This window comes from Podarcis filfolensis (assembly GCF_964270895.1).
Source record: "Podarcis filfolensis genome assembly, chromosome: 9".
In the NCBI taxonomy this organism is placed as follows: Eukaryota; Metazoa; Chordata; class Lepidosauria; order Squamata; family Lacertidae; genus Podarcis; species Podarcis filfolensis.
In genome coordinates this window covers 33,880,226-33,896,847 of record NC_139610.1, presented here as the reverse complement: position 1 = coordinate 33,896,847, position 16,622 = coordinate 33,880,226, and the positions used below count along the sequence as shown (strand labels likewise).

Genomic DNA, 16,622 nt, shown 5'->3' with positions numbered 1-16,622 from the left:
AAGAAGCTACAAGTCTTCAAGCAACTAAAAGAATTTTGTGATGCATTCTTATGAGAAGACTTAAGAATAAGATATCCAGTGAATGCTAACTGGGGGGAAATTAGGACACAGACTATTGGCTTTTATTACAAAAGTAAACTAGCTTGAGCGAACAGATACTTCTTTAAGGTAGCATCACTATTTAAGCACACAACAACCAAAGCTTAGTTTTATTATCAAATCTATTAAATAATTATATTGTTTTTAAAAAGGTTTTAAGTAATATATTTGTTTCATTTTTGAATCTCCTGATCTCCTGATCTCTTGGTCTTATGGCTATAGCCTAAGCCTATAGGCTGAAGGCCAAACCGGAGTGTGTGGTTAAAAAAACTCTCAGGTTGTTCTTGATTAGAGCTCATAATTAGTAAGTAGACAAAACACATTCAGACAAAATGCCAAGTCAAACTGCTACATAGTTCAATGTGGTGCAGGAATCAAAAAATACTGGGGAAGAGTGAAGCAGCAGCATGCGCTTTCCAGGAACCCACACATTCATTCAGTCATATTAAACCACAGCTTGGTTGACCACATTGTACAAACAAAGCAAGTGTGTGTGTTATAAAGGCACATGCCAAGACAACCTTACTTGCACTGAAATGCAATTGAGGCAACACCCTGCCACTCACAAAATGCAAGAACTTTCTTGAACAGGTCAGTGGCCCTTCCAGTCTAACATTTAGTTTTCACAGTAGCCAACCAGATGCCAACACAATGACCAACCTATAAACAGAAGCTGAGCACAAACAACAGGACTCTGCCCTCCTGTGGTTTCCAGAAGCTGGAATTCAAATGCATACACCCTCTGATAGTGGAGGTAGAAAACAGCTTTAACTTCTATGAATTTGTGTAATCTCTTTTAAGGCCATCCAAAATTGTGGCCATTGCTGCCTCTAGTGGGAGCAATTCCATAGTTTAATTTTGTAATCTGTGAAGAGGTACCGTATTTTTCGCTCTATAAGACGCACCAGACCACAAGACGCACCTAGTTTTTGGAGGAGGAAAACAAGAAAAAAAATATTCTGAATCTCAGAAGCCAGAACAGCAAGAGGGATTGCTGCGCAGTGAAAGCAGCAATCCCTCTTGCTGTTCTGGCTTCTGTGCTAGCTGCGCAGCCTGCATTCACTCCATAAGACGCACACACATTTCCCCTTACTTTTTAGGAGGCAAAAAGTGAGTCTTATAGAGCAAAAAATACGGTACTTTTTTTCTCCTGAATTTCCAGCATCGGGTGCCCCATAGTCCAAGTGTTATGAGATGAGAGGGAGAAAAACATCTCTATCCACTTTCCCCACCAGATAGACAGCTGTTTGTCTAACAGGAACTTGCCTTAGTCCCAGCCAGAGTAGACAATGGTCACAGATGATGGGAGCTAAAATCCAACATTTGGAGAGTCAAAAATTAATGACCCCTGTTGTAAAGGGAAGAGGTTTTGCTACCCTCAGGACACAGATTGTGTTCAGAAACCATGCTTACTCAAACATAACATACCAAATTTTGTTTTCTATTTTGCAAAGTCTTCAAGATCAAAACTCAGAGGAGCCTCTGGAAACTTTTGTACATATTAGTTATGATGCAAGGCAGGAGAACAAGTATGACCTTTAGAGATACACTGAAAGGGGGCGGCGCAATCTGTTAGATGTAAGTACATTAAAACCACAATCTAATGTGGGGGTCAGCAAAATTTTTCAGCAGGGGGCCAGTCCACTATCCCTCAGACCTTGTGGGGGGCTGGACTATATGGGGGGGTGAATGAATTCCTATGCCCCACAAAATAACCCAGAGATGTATTTTAAATAGAAGCACACATTCTACTCATGTAAAAATACCAGGCAGGCCCCACAAACAATCCAGAGATGCTTTTTAAATAAAAGGACACATTCTACTCATGTAAAAAAACGCTGATTCCCAGACCGTCTGCGGGCCAGATTTAGAAGGCGATTAGGCCGGATCCAGCCCCTGGGCCTTAGTTTAACTACCCATGATCTAATGCCTAATTATGCACCTGTAAATCCCTCTGATATGTACTTCACACTTATTGATCTAACTGGTTACAAGGCTGAAGGCTGAAAAATGTTTCATGATCATGTCGAAAAGCCCAATGTGTTCTTGAAGGATGCACTCAAGCCACCATCATTGTTAACTCTGTTCCTGCAGCCTGACGATTTACAAGGTTTTCTCTTTGTACAATACAAAGACATAAACTGGCCTGTCAACAGTGCTGGTGCTTCAATTAATCTTCCTAAAGTAGCACAGCATTTCATCTGCTGCACTAGCAGAGTTAGGTTTCAGCTCTGTCAACAAATATGAGTATTTTCAGCAGACATTGCATGAATAGAAATGATGGTGCCTATTTCTTCATGGATTTTTGATCCATTCTGTGATTAGCTACATCAAATCTAGTACAGAGTACTTAGTAGTATGTGAAAATATACCTTGCTTCTTCTTTTCCAGACACACTGCCTCCTCCATATCCTATCTTGGCTGAAGGGAGGGGGGAAGCATTGTAAATGGGGCTGTGTGCCTAGAGTGGCTACTGTGGCAGATGCTCTAGCCACAATGCCATGTCTCTATTGCTCTTTTTAGCAGCACAGAGAAAGCATGACTGTGGTGATTTTAGTAGTGCAGAGAGGCAAGAGGAAGAGTAAAGGAAGAAGTAGTCAGTGCAAAAGGATGTTTCATAAATGGGTGAAGAACTGCACCTGACAGTAGCATAAAGGACATATGGGAGAATCTTAAGCACAATTTCTTGGTCAAACATCCCCGCGTCCACTCACCCTCCACAAATAAGAAATGTGACACAAACAAATTTGGGAGCCCATGCTTTTATGGGAGAAAATGATTTCCTTTCCTGCAATGAACCACAGCAAAATCTCCCCTAGCCTCTCTGTTGTTGCCCCTTCACAAGCCTGAGCCTCCATCCCTTAACCTCTCTATTTCTTCCCCCTCCCAGGCCTTATTTTTGTTCTTCCTCTCACCACCATGTAAACTGTGTGTCTGTGTCATGTGCTCTGCATATTCTGACTTCTGGCTCCCTCATGATGTCTGTCCCTAGCTCTACATACTGTTTTGCTTCCCTGTCCTTCACCCCACCTGTTAAGGGGTTCATGGTTAACCTTTATTTTGTGTTCATGACTGGACTAATCAACAGCATGCTCTGGGTAATCTCTCACACACACACCATTTATTTTCTGACCATTTCTAGCAAGTTGCTTTGTGGCAGGAAGCGTAATGATTAAAGCAATGAAAATAATGAGTTGCTATGATGGTAACAATGAAGCCATTTGGCAATTGAAAGGTCATCAGATGCAGATTGCAAGATCTGAGACTCCAGAGGCAGGCACTCCTTAGGTAAACATAGATGCTACTAAGATGTAAATTTAGGGTGAGAAGAATAATAGCAGCTCACTCTAGGTGTCCAGGCAGGCAGGAAATCTATTCAATCTATTCAAGAGGCTATCTTGGAGAGGTAATCTTTCTTGATTACATTTCCTCAAGGTACCCAAACTCACACATTCACCAGGCCTTATGGAATAATTCTATGTAACAGTACATTTCTGGGTATAGCACAATTCAGAATGTTTCTCAGAGCAGTGCACAGTTGACTCCAGCAAATATACTACCTCTCTCATAAGCTTGTTTTCAAGGGTCATGTGTTTGAATACATGCACATGCAGATTCCTGGACACATATGCAAGATACTGATGTTTATCTCCTTACAATTATGGAGAGGCTATGCAAATATTTCAAATGGATCAAACCTGCACACATTAGGCAGGGCCACACAGATGTGATTCCAATCATCCACTGCATAGAATCATAGAATTGTGGAGTTTATAGGCAAAACACAATTAGAACTAATATTACAAGGATCCCGTTCTTAAAATCAGCAAAGCTTACAAAACTAAGATGCAGGATACAGACTACTTGAAGTGTTCTTCTTCATTTATAATTATTTGTGGTGGCAGTCTCCTTAGTTAGCAGTATGGGAGACTTTCACTCCCGGATCTTCTATTTTCATAACATACATCACATTTAAGAATCAATGAGGAAAGTGATTTATGTTAGCAGCTGGATAACGAAGATCATTAATTTCAGCTTGCAAAATATATCCAGCCATTAAGCAACTGTTCATCTTACAAGCTTATTAGTGCAACAACTAAAATTATAGTCATTAATAGAGGCCATGACTGCTCAGCTTACATTATTACACGAGCTACATCTCTTCTAAACTAAATCAAAAGTCATACACTTCTGCCTGCTTCATGATTCAGAATTCACTCTTCCAATAATGTGAGAATTTATCACATGACTCTCAGTAGTTGGTGCAAATATTATCCATTTATGGACGTACTAATCTTTAAGCCAGTCCTACAATCTTCTATGCCAGGCCAGGCATGTTTTAGAATTGAGAACAAATACAGAAATTGCACCACATCAAAGATAATGACGTTTATGCATCTTGGGACAGATGAGCACATCTACAGAACAACAACAGAGCAAAACATTGGCACATCTTCCTAAATTATTTCAGCTGTCAGGAAACCTAAGCTGCAAATCTAGGTGCCCAACATTTAGCAATAAGATGTCAAAAGAGATTGTATTTGCTCCACTTGCCACTCTGTGCACAATCATCATTTTATTGATGTATATTCTAATCCACAAAGCAATGCTGCTTCACATTTATTTCAGTGTGGCACATATGGGAGCAATAATTAGTGGACTGAGAACAAAATAAAAAGGCAGGAAAGGTTCTATTTCGAATTACTAGAGAGTCCTATCAAGGGTCCCATTAAAGCTAAGAATCCATGATGCATAACAATAACTCTGAGCATCATTAAAAATTGCCGAGCAGGTATACCACAACAAATATGATATACATTAAGAAAACCTAGGTTATGCAGGGCAATGATACTTATCACACTTTTGCAGCCTATCAATGTGGGCCACAATCCTGTAAATAATTTATATTGCATATAGCAACCAAAAGCATTAATATTACATGTAAAGCATTACTGTTACAGGCAGATATTGTTTTTGTCTGTTACTACCTTATGTATTTTTGTGTTTTATATTGTAAACCACCTATGATCCTTGGACGAAGGGTGGTAAAGCCATTTTAATTATTAATAACAAATATGAAAATTAATTACAAATGCATTAAACAAGTCTCATGATTTTATTTTATTTTTTAAAAAAGGCTAGCACTTGTCTCCAATAGAAAAATATCCCTGACCCAGACTTACTTAAATTGCAGGCAAATTTACACCTGCTTTCCACTTAGCACTGTGGCAAGATCAGAGTTAAAAAAAGGTTTAACAAAATGTGATTCCTGCTCAACTAATACATTCAATATTCCAATCTGCAATTATTCAGAGAACTGCAAGAAGTTTAGAAATATAGCAAGAGTAAGATCAAACCCAAGTCTCACTTTTTCATGGCATGTTTAATCCTATGTAGAAAATTATGGATTCCTTGTATTTCAGTAGGCTTTCACAGGAAGCAAATGCTGGAGAAGAAAAGCCAAGAAGTTGCAATACTTCCTTAAATTATGGATGAACCAAATTTAAGAGGAGTTTTGGAATGACAGCTAGTAAGTCTAACATTCTGTCTCTAGTAAATTTGCTATGAAAATCATAAAGCATCTAAGATTGATAGATAAGGGTATCATTTGACATTTAGGAAAGTTACAACACACAATAAAGCTATAAGAATATTATTTCCCATGGGTGTGTGTCACATAGAGCACAAATGACCAGTCCAATGTCACCCCAAAAGCTATTAAGAACCTTTAGCTGGTGCCACCAGTAGTGAAGTCTGCTGCTTACACCAGCTGGCAGTTGTTGATCAACTGTATGCTATGTGCTGCACAAGACAAAGACAATCTGGAACTCCTTGCAGACAACAGCAGGCTCTATTCTATGCACACTACCAAAGATGAGGTTCCCTCAAAGAGATGGTTAGTGCTGCTACTGCTAATCATCTGCAAGGTGAGAGTACCTGAAATTAGTCCATTCATAACAGATACTCCTAACAGTTGCACCAACCATGAGTTTCACCGTACAGAAACCATCCACATGCACTCCCCAAAGTGCTTGCAGGGTGAAGCAACCTTTTGCATGGCATGGATCGTAGCCAAAATGGACATCCATGCACAAAAGCCCATTTCCATCTTGTTAACTATAAACAAGGGTTTGGAAAAGCCAGGGAGTTTTAACTCTTCCACCCACCAATCACATGGTGCGAACAAACCTTAGTGAATTGAATTGCATAAGCAGAATAAGATTCTCAAAACAAATCTCTTTGCTGTCAACAACATAAGGAGTCCATGCTAACAAAGGCCAACTTACATGATTAGCTGAAGTGGCAGTTAAGTAACAAGCTTACCATTTGGAAAGCTTACCTCGACTGACAGGTACTGTGTACATGTGATAAACCTTTTTTTAAATCCAGGGGCACAGTGACAGCCACTTCACACAAAACAATTACTATATAGATGCAAACTATTACTACACAGGTGTACTGCTTACAAGCTAAATACAGATTTATGAAACTAAACACTTAAGGCAGAAATAAAGGAGGAAATGCTATGAAAGGATTTGATAACAAGATCATCAAGTGACAAGATTAGAAACAGGTAAGTGACTCATAGGTGAAAGCTTAGAAAAGGTGAGCTAAACATGGCACATGTACCACTATATGGAACAGTCCTCTTAAAAACACTAAGCAGCAATCTATATTACCAGCTATGAAATGAAGACAAAGATTTAACATCATTTGTATACCACTTAATTGTGAAAACCTCTAGGCAGTTTACACAAAATACACATTAAAAGAGCATAATACATAGTATTCAAATACCAGTGTTTATAGTTTATAGTTCAGATATTAGAAGCAGAACAGAGAAAGCCTTGCCCTTTTTAGAAGAAACAGAACAGTCTGAGCATTAAAACCATGCTGAACTTGATTTCTGTCTCCAGATTTTTCACCTCAAGTTATATATAAAACAAGAAGAAAGTCTGCTGGCACCACCTATTCATACATCCCAAAACTATTTATAATAGCTGCAGTTTAATAGGCACAGATGGCAAAAGTCAATTCCAATAAGATTAAAGACATAAGACAAGACTAATGGTGGATATCCATATCAACTAAATCACCTGCAGCAAGTAAAAGAAAGATTATTTGTTCAGAGAAAGGCGATAAAGACAAGATGAAACAGTTATCTACTTTACCTAAGATTACAAGGCCAATCTAAAGAAGAGCATATTAATGTTCTTCTAACTCTGAAATATCCAGCAGTATAATCAGCTTCTCTCAACTAATGCTTTCCAAGACCAAAGAAAAGATCGCTTAGCCAACCTGAGCATTCCCCCCTCCCTACTTTTCATTTACAAGTAGACCAATCTATTTACATGCAATTTGACTAAACTGTTTCTTTCCCCCTTACTACTCTGAGGTCAAACAGGGAATCAGGGATAAATAGGAATTCATTAGCAGGACACAAATACTAGATAAATGTATAAAGACAGGATAGATTTCTAAGTTAATTTATATTTCAGTCACCTCAGAATTTCTCCTCTAGTTGCTCTTGTCTATAATCTGCAACAGAATTATTGATGAATAAACTAGGAATATTATAGCATATGTCAAAGCCCTGAGCATAAAAAGCAACTTTGTAAAGAAAAACAAAGTAATAAAATATTACAGAACTACTTCTGCTGTGGGACATTTACCCCCCGTCTATATAAAAGAGAAAAGAAAATGAGAGGCTCTCCCAAGTTAGGTGGCTAACCTACTCGGCTATCAATCCCATGAGATGTTCCATGTTTGTTTGTCTTTTTTAATGAAAACCAACTACGTTTACCATGTGATACTTTTCAATCATTTAATCAACAGGCTCATCAATAATTACTTTCAGACCTGGACTCTGTTTCCTTGCCGGAGGCTATATATTGTTTCTTCAGTCTATAGATCTTCATGGTTCAGCAACAAGTCTGATAAACATAGTAGCTGTGGTTTAACTTGGGAGAGATGACTGAGGGAGAGCTATAGGGCTATAGTCAAAACAAAAAAAGAAAGCCCTGCACTTATCCTACAAAGAACAGATCAGCACAGCACAGTCCAATAAATCCTACTGGATGCCATCCTGAAATCTCTGCAGTCAAGTACCACAAAAAATAGGTGCGTCCTTGTTGACACTCTGGCCATTATAACACCACTGGGAGCTTCTTGCTGGATTGTAGCTTTTCCTTGATTGCTGTTCCTCAGTTAGGAAAAGAGTACTGCATCCTAAATGCATTTCACTTGCACAATTTCAACCATACATGGTTGAAGGCAGAAACTGCAAGTCAAATCCAAGCCAGGCAGGGAGCTTAAAAGCTCTTTTTGTACCAGATCCACTTGGGGTTATATTCAGCACGAAAAGAGCTTTTAAGCTCTGACTTGCTTGTTGGGCAAGGCTTGCTCAGTACATGAACTCCAGGGATTCTCTCCACCCCACCACCACCTGCTGGCCACGGGGTGGCTCCAAGGATTTGGAGATATGCTATTTTTGTGCATACACAGAACCAAGCCCCTGCATAAGATGCAGATAAGAAAATCTGACATTTTAGGCTGGGATTTGGCTTTCTTATTGGACAAGATCAGCACTTTTCAAGGTAATGTTGATCAAGACTATTCCAGTTCTTGGGAAATTGCGTTAGCTTTCTGTATAGTTGATGATGGGCTACTTTTGACAGTTGAGGAATCCTGCTGTGTTGTGGAAACCTTCCAGTTAAGAGTCACACTTAGAAGACCAGAGTCAGTCAGTAGTCAGATGTGTCCATGTCATTTTCCAAGAATATTATCTTTCCAGATTCTATCACCCATATTACTTAATGTAGACAGCTGGTGTAGTAACATGGTTAAGAGCTAGATGTCCTAGCTTCACATCTCAGCTCAGTCATGAAGCCAGATTCAGATGTCCATGGGAAACAAGCTTCCAAATAATACTGCCTCTTCAACCCTTCATCAAGCTAATTTTCAGTTTAAACATCATCAGGATTGCCTCTCTGCCCTGTAATATGACCACTGTCTGCTGGAATTAAGCACAAAGTCAGTACATACTCCCAACACATAAATTTTCTACTGTTTCAGGGTAACACATGGCTTTTGCAATGTAGCTGATGAATAACTTTCTTCTGGACGGTCACAAGAGAATTCGTTTCTTTTAAGAAGCAGAAATGTCATGTTAAGTTTCATATAAAGTACTAAAGGTTATTTGAAATTTCCACCATTCCATGGATATCATTTTAGTGAAAAATCCAATTTAATGTAATGCCAACATTATAAGACATCAGGCAAAGTTGCAACAACATGGTGTAAAGCCAGTGTTGGCCTAAGACATTCACCAGATTATGGACAATTATTTCAGAACAGCTCTCTATTCTCTTTCATTGTGTTCTAAATCACTTCTGGAAAGCTGAGCCAATGAGCCAGAAGTCAGGGTCATTATCTTACACATTAATCAATCCTGTCAGTTAACTCTGAGTTAAGCCTTTAAATACTTCTTTTCACACCAGAATTACCTCTGAAAGAGATAGGATTTTTCCTATTTTACAGAAAGCTTGCTTGTCACACACTTTAAAACTGTTTAAACATTCTAAATCCTTTCCACACTCGAAAAAAAAGAACAAAGTTCTACAGAAGTGGAATTGAATAAAGGAAGACTTTTTATATTATTAAGGTATTAAAAATGTATTCCCAGGCCTTCACCACCTATTTGCTGAGGCTGAATTAAAAAGCTCAGGCAGCTGTAACCATAACCTTAAATTATTTCAGAATATTCCTAGTCAGCCACTTTGATATCAACAGCTACTACTTCAAAATTAGTTGTTTCAGGATTGTGGAATCATGCCATCTTTTATGTATTGAGCTCAAGCTCTCCTTGAAAAATGAACATATGCAGACTCTGTTTACAATAAATCCAGATGTTGGTGGTAAGCATGGATAGGATTACTACATCCTTTCATGACCGAGTCTCCTGTGCCCTTAACAGCTGCTGCACAGTAAAACATTCAACAGGTGGAGTTTGTCTTATGAATCTACTGTGATGGAGAAAGTTCTTCCACATGAATTGTGCCCAGCTAACACAAGAGAGTCTTATGTTTAATGGGGATGTCTCCCAAATAAGTGGATATAGGATTGAATCACTAGTGCTCTGAAATTTCTTTATATGGGTAATCTGCGGTCCTCCAGATGTTATTGGACTACAACTCTCGTTAACCCCCACTAGTGCAGCCAATGATTAAAGAATTGTAGAACTGGTTGAAATAAAATGAGAACTGCAGACCAACATCTTCTGGAAGGCCACAGGTTAGCAACCTGTATTTTAAACAGACACGATACCAGGACATTTTATTGGAAGACTCAATAGGGAGTATTCTCCAAATTCTTTAATACTTAGAACAGGTTTGTTTGTTTCAGGTACAGAAAAAAACTGGCTAATATCCCAATAATACCACACACAACACCAACAAGGATCTTTCACAATGCATTCACTTATTCAGTTTTATGGGATAATGCATTGAAAGTATCAGTTAACACAAGAGCAGTATGATCATATGCATCTCAGGAGTAGGTTACATTATTCTTATACTTAAGTTTGCACAAGATCACAGTCTTCATGGATATATCATACAATGATTTGACACTAGTCCCACATCCTACAATAATCACATACTATTGAACTGGAAAATCTCAAGCTTCTAGTTCTACATTAAGGAGGAATGCATTTTTTAACATTTCATACAATAATCAAAGCTAAAAATTAAAACTGAAACCTACTACTGAAATGTATTTAGGCACACACACGTGGACACCTTTACTAGCCCAACTGTTTTTGGCCATACATTTATGCTATTTCCAACATGGACAAAAAAATCTATATGTACACTGGCAATGCAAGAAGGAATAGCATGAAAAACTTAGGATTTCAGATTAAATCACAGATACAGACAAACTATTGAAGGGACCAGTTGAAAGTCTCAAGACAAACATTTTTCTCTCTTTTTGAGAGGGAGTAGTTAGAAATTCTAGTGTCAAGGAAATCAAAAAAGTTTAAAGTGTATGTGATGCAATTTGTGGTAATGTTTGAAACCATGATGTATGGATGCTTATTAACAGTTCACTTAGAATTCATTTCCAATTCATTCATTCATTCAAAGAGACACACTGGCTTACTGAAAATTCAGCTGCTAACTAAAATGTTTCTACAGATAAAATCAGCCTACAGCACCACTGTAAGTTTTGCAACTTTGCACTGCAGTGGTAATAAGCACCCTCACACACACACAACATTCAATACTCCTTACTTAACTGGCTATATAGCAAAATCAATCTTTCACTATAAACAAATTCAGAAGGATGCTGATTATTAATCCAAAGCCCATTCCCATGCATTTTTTTCCTAGAGTGTTCATGGAGCTCCGCATATAAAAATATGATGCAGCCTAGGAACTAGTAAGCTGTGACCAGTCCCCTTGAATACTTTGAAGCAGGGTACATTTCTAACCCAGAAATTAGTATTTTCTATTCATAAGGCAAGAAAACCTATTCCAATCTCAAATACAGAAAATGATACCTTATTGCTTGAGATTAACTTATTTCCAGAAAACCTCTGACATTCCATTGTTCATGATTTATCAACTTAAGATGGCATGCCCTTGACTTACGTTTTCTCTCCTTACTAGTAAAACAGTAGTGAGGACCCTATCCTATATTGTCTACTCTCATTGTCCGTCATTTTTTATGAACACCATTAGAACCCAAAAAGGGGCCAAAATATGTTCATTTTATTTAGAGGATGCAATTGCTCTTACTATTGGGGTGCCAGCTTTCTGGGAACTTAAAGCAGAAGAGAAGAGTTTGCTGGAGGTTTCAAAAATATTTATTTAAAGTGATAAACAGAATAGTATAGAGCACAGAGCAATGTGCAAAGAATTTAGTGCTAATGAAACACGGATATTTGTCATAATAAGATAATATTAGTGACTCTAGTGTAGAGACCACGACCAATTACTGTATGCAGTCTCTCTCTCTCTTTTAGTAATTCGGTTGGGGGGGGGAGTTTAATTTAAAACCAAAGTTATTAACATGCATACAAAAAATTAAGCAGCATTCAGCTATTGCTTTTCTTCAAAGTAAAGAAACAATGGCAGTCCAAAGTATGCTTGCTCTAACAAGAAAACTTTGACACTTTTTTAAAAAAAGTTTTCCCATTAAAAAAATTCAACAGTAGAGAAGAGTTTCCAAAGCATCAACCAGATATTTTTAGAGGAGTAAGATTTAAATAAATGGTGATAATTATTATTCAACTGCTTCTAAGGAGATAAGATTCTAAACAATGCAATGCTATGCTTGTTTACTTTATAGCAAGTCCCACTGTGTCCAATGTGGCTTACTCCCTAGTAAATATTCAGACTGAAGCTGCAATCCAATGCACACTAACTTGGAACTAAGTTTTAGTGAATGACATAGGACTTGTTTCCAATTACACAGAAGGTTTCACAGGCCACATACATCAAGCTGCACAGATCAAAGATATCTCCATTGCAAACCTTTACATGTCTTAGCCTAAGTTAAGAAAAATTCACAAAAAGTATGCCAAAGCATTCACATTATTTCTTGCAACACATGTGTTGCTTCTTAAGAATTTATATTTAGTCTCATGATAACTTTTTGAAAAGGATAGAGCAAGGAGATTTAAAGCGACTGGTGATGCTTTCAAACTAGTACTAGCATTCTCCCTTAGCCATTCATTCAGAAGCATTCTCTGCACAGACTGGACCTGCCTGAGTGTGAGATTTGGGGCTCACTTAGCACATTCCTTGCTTGGGCTCCATTTGATCAGGCCCCAAAGTGAGGGGGGCAGTGGAGAGGGAGGAGAGAAAGAAAAAGAAGTTGCATTCCCTACCTAGCTTCTAATGTGACCCTGGCTTCATGCATGTTCCACCAAAGTCACTCAGCTGCTTTCCATGGGGTGAAAAAGCACTGCAACTGTAACTCAAGCACATCCCCCTCTTCCAGTTAGAGAATACAGATCCCTAGATAAAACACTAGGATCGGAGATGACAATGTAGCAGCAGCTACACTCCACCTGCAGCCACCCAGAGAAAACTCAGCTCTCTTCTATCAAAAGGGAAGCATCTTTCCCAACGAACTATGGGTTAAAGACAGGACCAACACATGCCCTAAAAAATCCCACTCTCCTTTCCATTTACGACTCTTAACCTCCTCTATGTCTATTCTCTCCCCCACCCACTGCATCCAGCAAAAGTCTGCCTTTTCATCACCATTTCCATCCCCTGGTTCTCAGCATTTAAGACCAGCATTGTTATATATTCCTGGCCTGCACGTGCACAAAGAGAGGTGGCATGGGGGTGGGAAAGTCCACCCGCCCCCCCCCCAAGGCAGCCCATCACCATCAATCAGGGCTTTTATTCATTCGCAGACATCCAAGTCTCCCCAAGTAGCATTGTCTGCGTGTCTCCCTCCTCCTCCTCTGACTTTCAAGTTCTTTTAAAGGGTCCATTAAGCCACCGGATCGATCCTTACACTACTCAGTTAACAGCAGAGAGAAAGCTCCCCACAGTGGGGATGCACTTTTTTCACTCAAGGCGATGCGGGGAAGGGAAGGGTGGGGAACCAAAAAAAACAAAAAACCCTTTACATCTCCCCATACCACCCAGGGAAAAAAGTTGAGACATCACAGCACCCGCCGCCAGTGGGAAATGAAGATCGTTGCAGGGGAAACAAAGTCTGCTCGCATCGGGGAAGAGGAGCGAGGGAGCCATGCCAGTTTTCGCGAAAGAGGAGCAGAAAAGCGCAGGAGAACTTCTTCGCAGAGGAAAGGTGATCGCGCCCGCAGCGAAAACCCAGGTAAGCAGAAATAAGATAAGAGGAAGGGGAAAGAGGAGCAGGAGAAGCATCAGTGGCAGAAGGATCAGGCAGGCAGGCGGACGAGCAAGCGAGCACGGCACACTTACGTCTCGGAATTTGTTCCACTGTCCAACCTCCTTGTCATACTGGGAGATAGTGGTAAGCCATTGTTTATCATCCAGAAAATTGCCGCTGTCTGACCTGCCCCCGGCGCCCGTCGCTGCTGCCGCCGCCGCCGCCGCCGCTACCACCGCCTGACTGCACCAAGCGGCTGCCCACACACACGCGAAGGCGGCTACCTTGAGCATCTGAGGGAGAGAAGAGAGACACCGCGAGGGCGGGTTAGCCCCCGAAGGCACCCCCCCACACACACACACACACGCCCGCACCCTCCCCTCGCGAAACAGAAAGGGGGGTTTCCACAGAGAAGGCTCCCTTGGCGAGAAGCCGGTCCCCCTCCGCAAAAAAGGGAGAAAAATAATAGGAAAAAGGCGCGAGTCGAACGGGGAAAAGCGCGCGCTGCCCACTCCGTCACCTTGCCGCCAACCCCGCCGCCGCCGCTCCGGACTCTCCGCTTCTTGCTTGTGGAAACGCAGCGCGACGCTGCCCACTGAGCCTCTTGCTGAAGGAGCTGCTGCTGCCGCCGCCGCTGCACGCGCCGCCGTCTCGAGCCGTCCACTCAGCGCCTGGCGCCCAGCGCGCGCTCCCCGCCCCCGCCCCCGCCTCCTCCCGCCCAGCAGGCCCTCCCCCCTCGTTCTGCTGCTCGGCTCCGCTCCGCAGGCAGCTGCTGGCAAGCGGCGGGAGAAGCTCTCTCGCTCTCTCGGCTGACGAGGGGACGCGGGAGGGCCCTTCCGGACGGGGCGCGCGCGAGGAGACTCGGCGTGGCGGAGGCGGCCGGGATGGCCCGAGAGCTACACGTGAGGCGAGGCACGTATGGTGCAAGCGCGCCTTTACGCGGCCGCTTCTTTTGCCTCCTGAAGGAAGAGCTGCTGCCGGGGAGGAGACAGCGCAAGGCTCTCCTGCGCTGTAGCAGAGGCTGGAAACAGGGGCTGAGGGCTCGAGAGGAACGTCAGAGGAGCGTGCTGGATCGGGCCCGTGGCTCGGCTAGTCCAGCGTCCTGGTCTCAGTGGCCAGCCGGGTGCCTGTGGGCAGCGGTGCCAACTTGAATAAAATATTGGAAGGGGGGCAGGTAAGCCCCGTCCCACATAATAGATCACATGACGCAGCCCCCTATTTGAATAAATTTTGGGGGCCCAGCCCCCTCAGATATTTTGGGGGGACTGAAGGGACCTCAGCCGCTAGGCGTTGAGTCCTATACCTGTGGGAACGTCCCCTCCTGTCCCTTCCAACAGCTGGTATCCAACTGTAGAGGCATAGCCATCGCAACCCTCTCCTCTCTGAATTTGTCTAATCCTCTCTTAAAGCCATCTAGGTTGGCGGCTGTCCTTGCCTCCTGCCACTTCATCTGAGCCTTGCCACTTCTGGATGGGGGAAGGAAAGAGTGAAAAAGAGTGGCTGCTCCTGATGCCTTTCATGCGCTTACCCCCTGGGCAGGGAAGATCAGTTTCATGGTCCAAGCACCCACCTCTGCCCATTCTCTCATACTCTCTCTAGCAGGCATGGCACAAGAGGATGGCCGGGGGAAGCAGCAGCTGCCTCTCACCCACCTGTGCTTTCCCTCTGGGTGGCGCTGCTAGGGATATGCAAGCAACGAGAGGCGGCAGCAATCGCTTGCCCAGTTCTTTCTGCCAGTAACTAACCCACTGCCTCCTCTCACTGAGCACACCCAGTGCCACCATCATTGTGCCACCCAGAGGAAGAGGGCAGCTGAGAGGCTGGTGTGGCTGCTCCTTCCATGCCCATCCCAGTTACACCACTTCTTGGAAACCACAAAAGGGGAAAAGGCTGTTGCACTTGGTCTCTGCTTCTGGACTCTCCATAGGCAGTATGCTGGGCTTCCTATGTTCTCTATACTGCACCATCTGGCAGCAGGTGGGCAGGAGAGATGAATCATAGAACTGTAGAGTTGGAAGGGTCCACAGGGGTCTTCTAGTCCAACTGCCCAGGAATCTTTCACCCAATGTGGGGCTTGAACCCACAGCCCTGAGATTAAAAGTCTCTACGCCACAACCCCAGAGTTGGTCACGACTGGACCTAATGGCCAGGGGTCCCTTTACCTTTTTACTGGCTAAGCTAAATGACTGGACTGGAGTGGTTGCTTCCACTGCCTCTCTAGATGTCACCATGGAGCCAGTTCTGCCTGCTGCTGATTCCCTAATAGGGTGAGTAACAGATAAAAGGCAGGAGTAGTCACTGCCTTTTGTTGATTTCACTCTTCCTGACTTCCTCCAGATGTCTTGGAGGAGGAGGAGCTGCTGAAGGGGCTTTCCTGGATGCCATTTCCCCCACCTTCTGCTATTGGAAGGGTAGGAATGAGGCATCACTATTTATCATTTGAATCCTTCACCATCAATAGCTGGTGATTGGCTGGCATTTCCTTCAACACAAAAGTGGAAATATTAAACATACTTAATACAAAATGGTTCAGAAATAAACTTAAAATCGTACACAACCCTAACACACATTTAAAGCGCATGGCTTCCCCAAAAGAACCCTGGGAACTGTAGTTTGTTAAGACTGCTGGGAATTGTAGCTATATGAGGATT

General features: G+C 42.0%; 1 protein-coding gene across 1 annotated transcript in view; it reads right to left on the bottom strand.

Annotated features, from left to right (window-relative positions):
* SPOCK3 (SPARC (osteonectin), cwcv and kazal like domains proteoglycan 3) overlaps window positions 1–14,665 on the bottom strand; it is a 122,758-nt gene extending 108,093 nt beyond the window's left edge. The window contains exons 1-2 of the mRNA XM_083631285.1: window positions 14,492–14,665; window positions 14,064–14,264 (exon numbers count right to left, since the gene is read on the bottom strand). Of these exons, the coding sequence (XP_083487411.1) occupies window positions 14,064–14,264 (201 nt within the window). The 5' untranslated portion in view covers window positions 14,492–14,665. The remainder of the gene's footprint in view (window positions 1–14,063; window positions 14,265–14,491) is intronic.
* Between the last annotated feature and the right edge of the window lie 1,957 nt (window positions 14,666–16,622).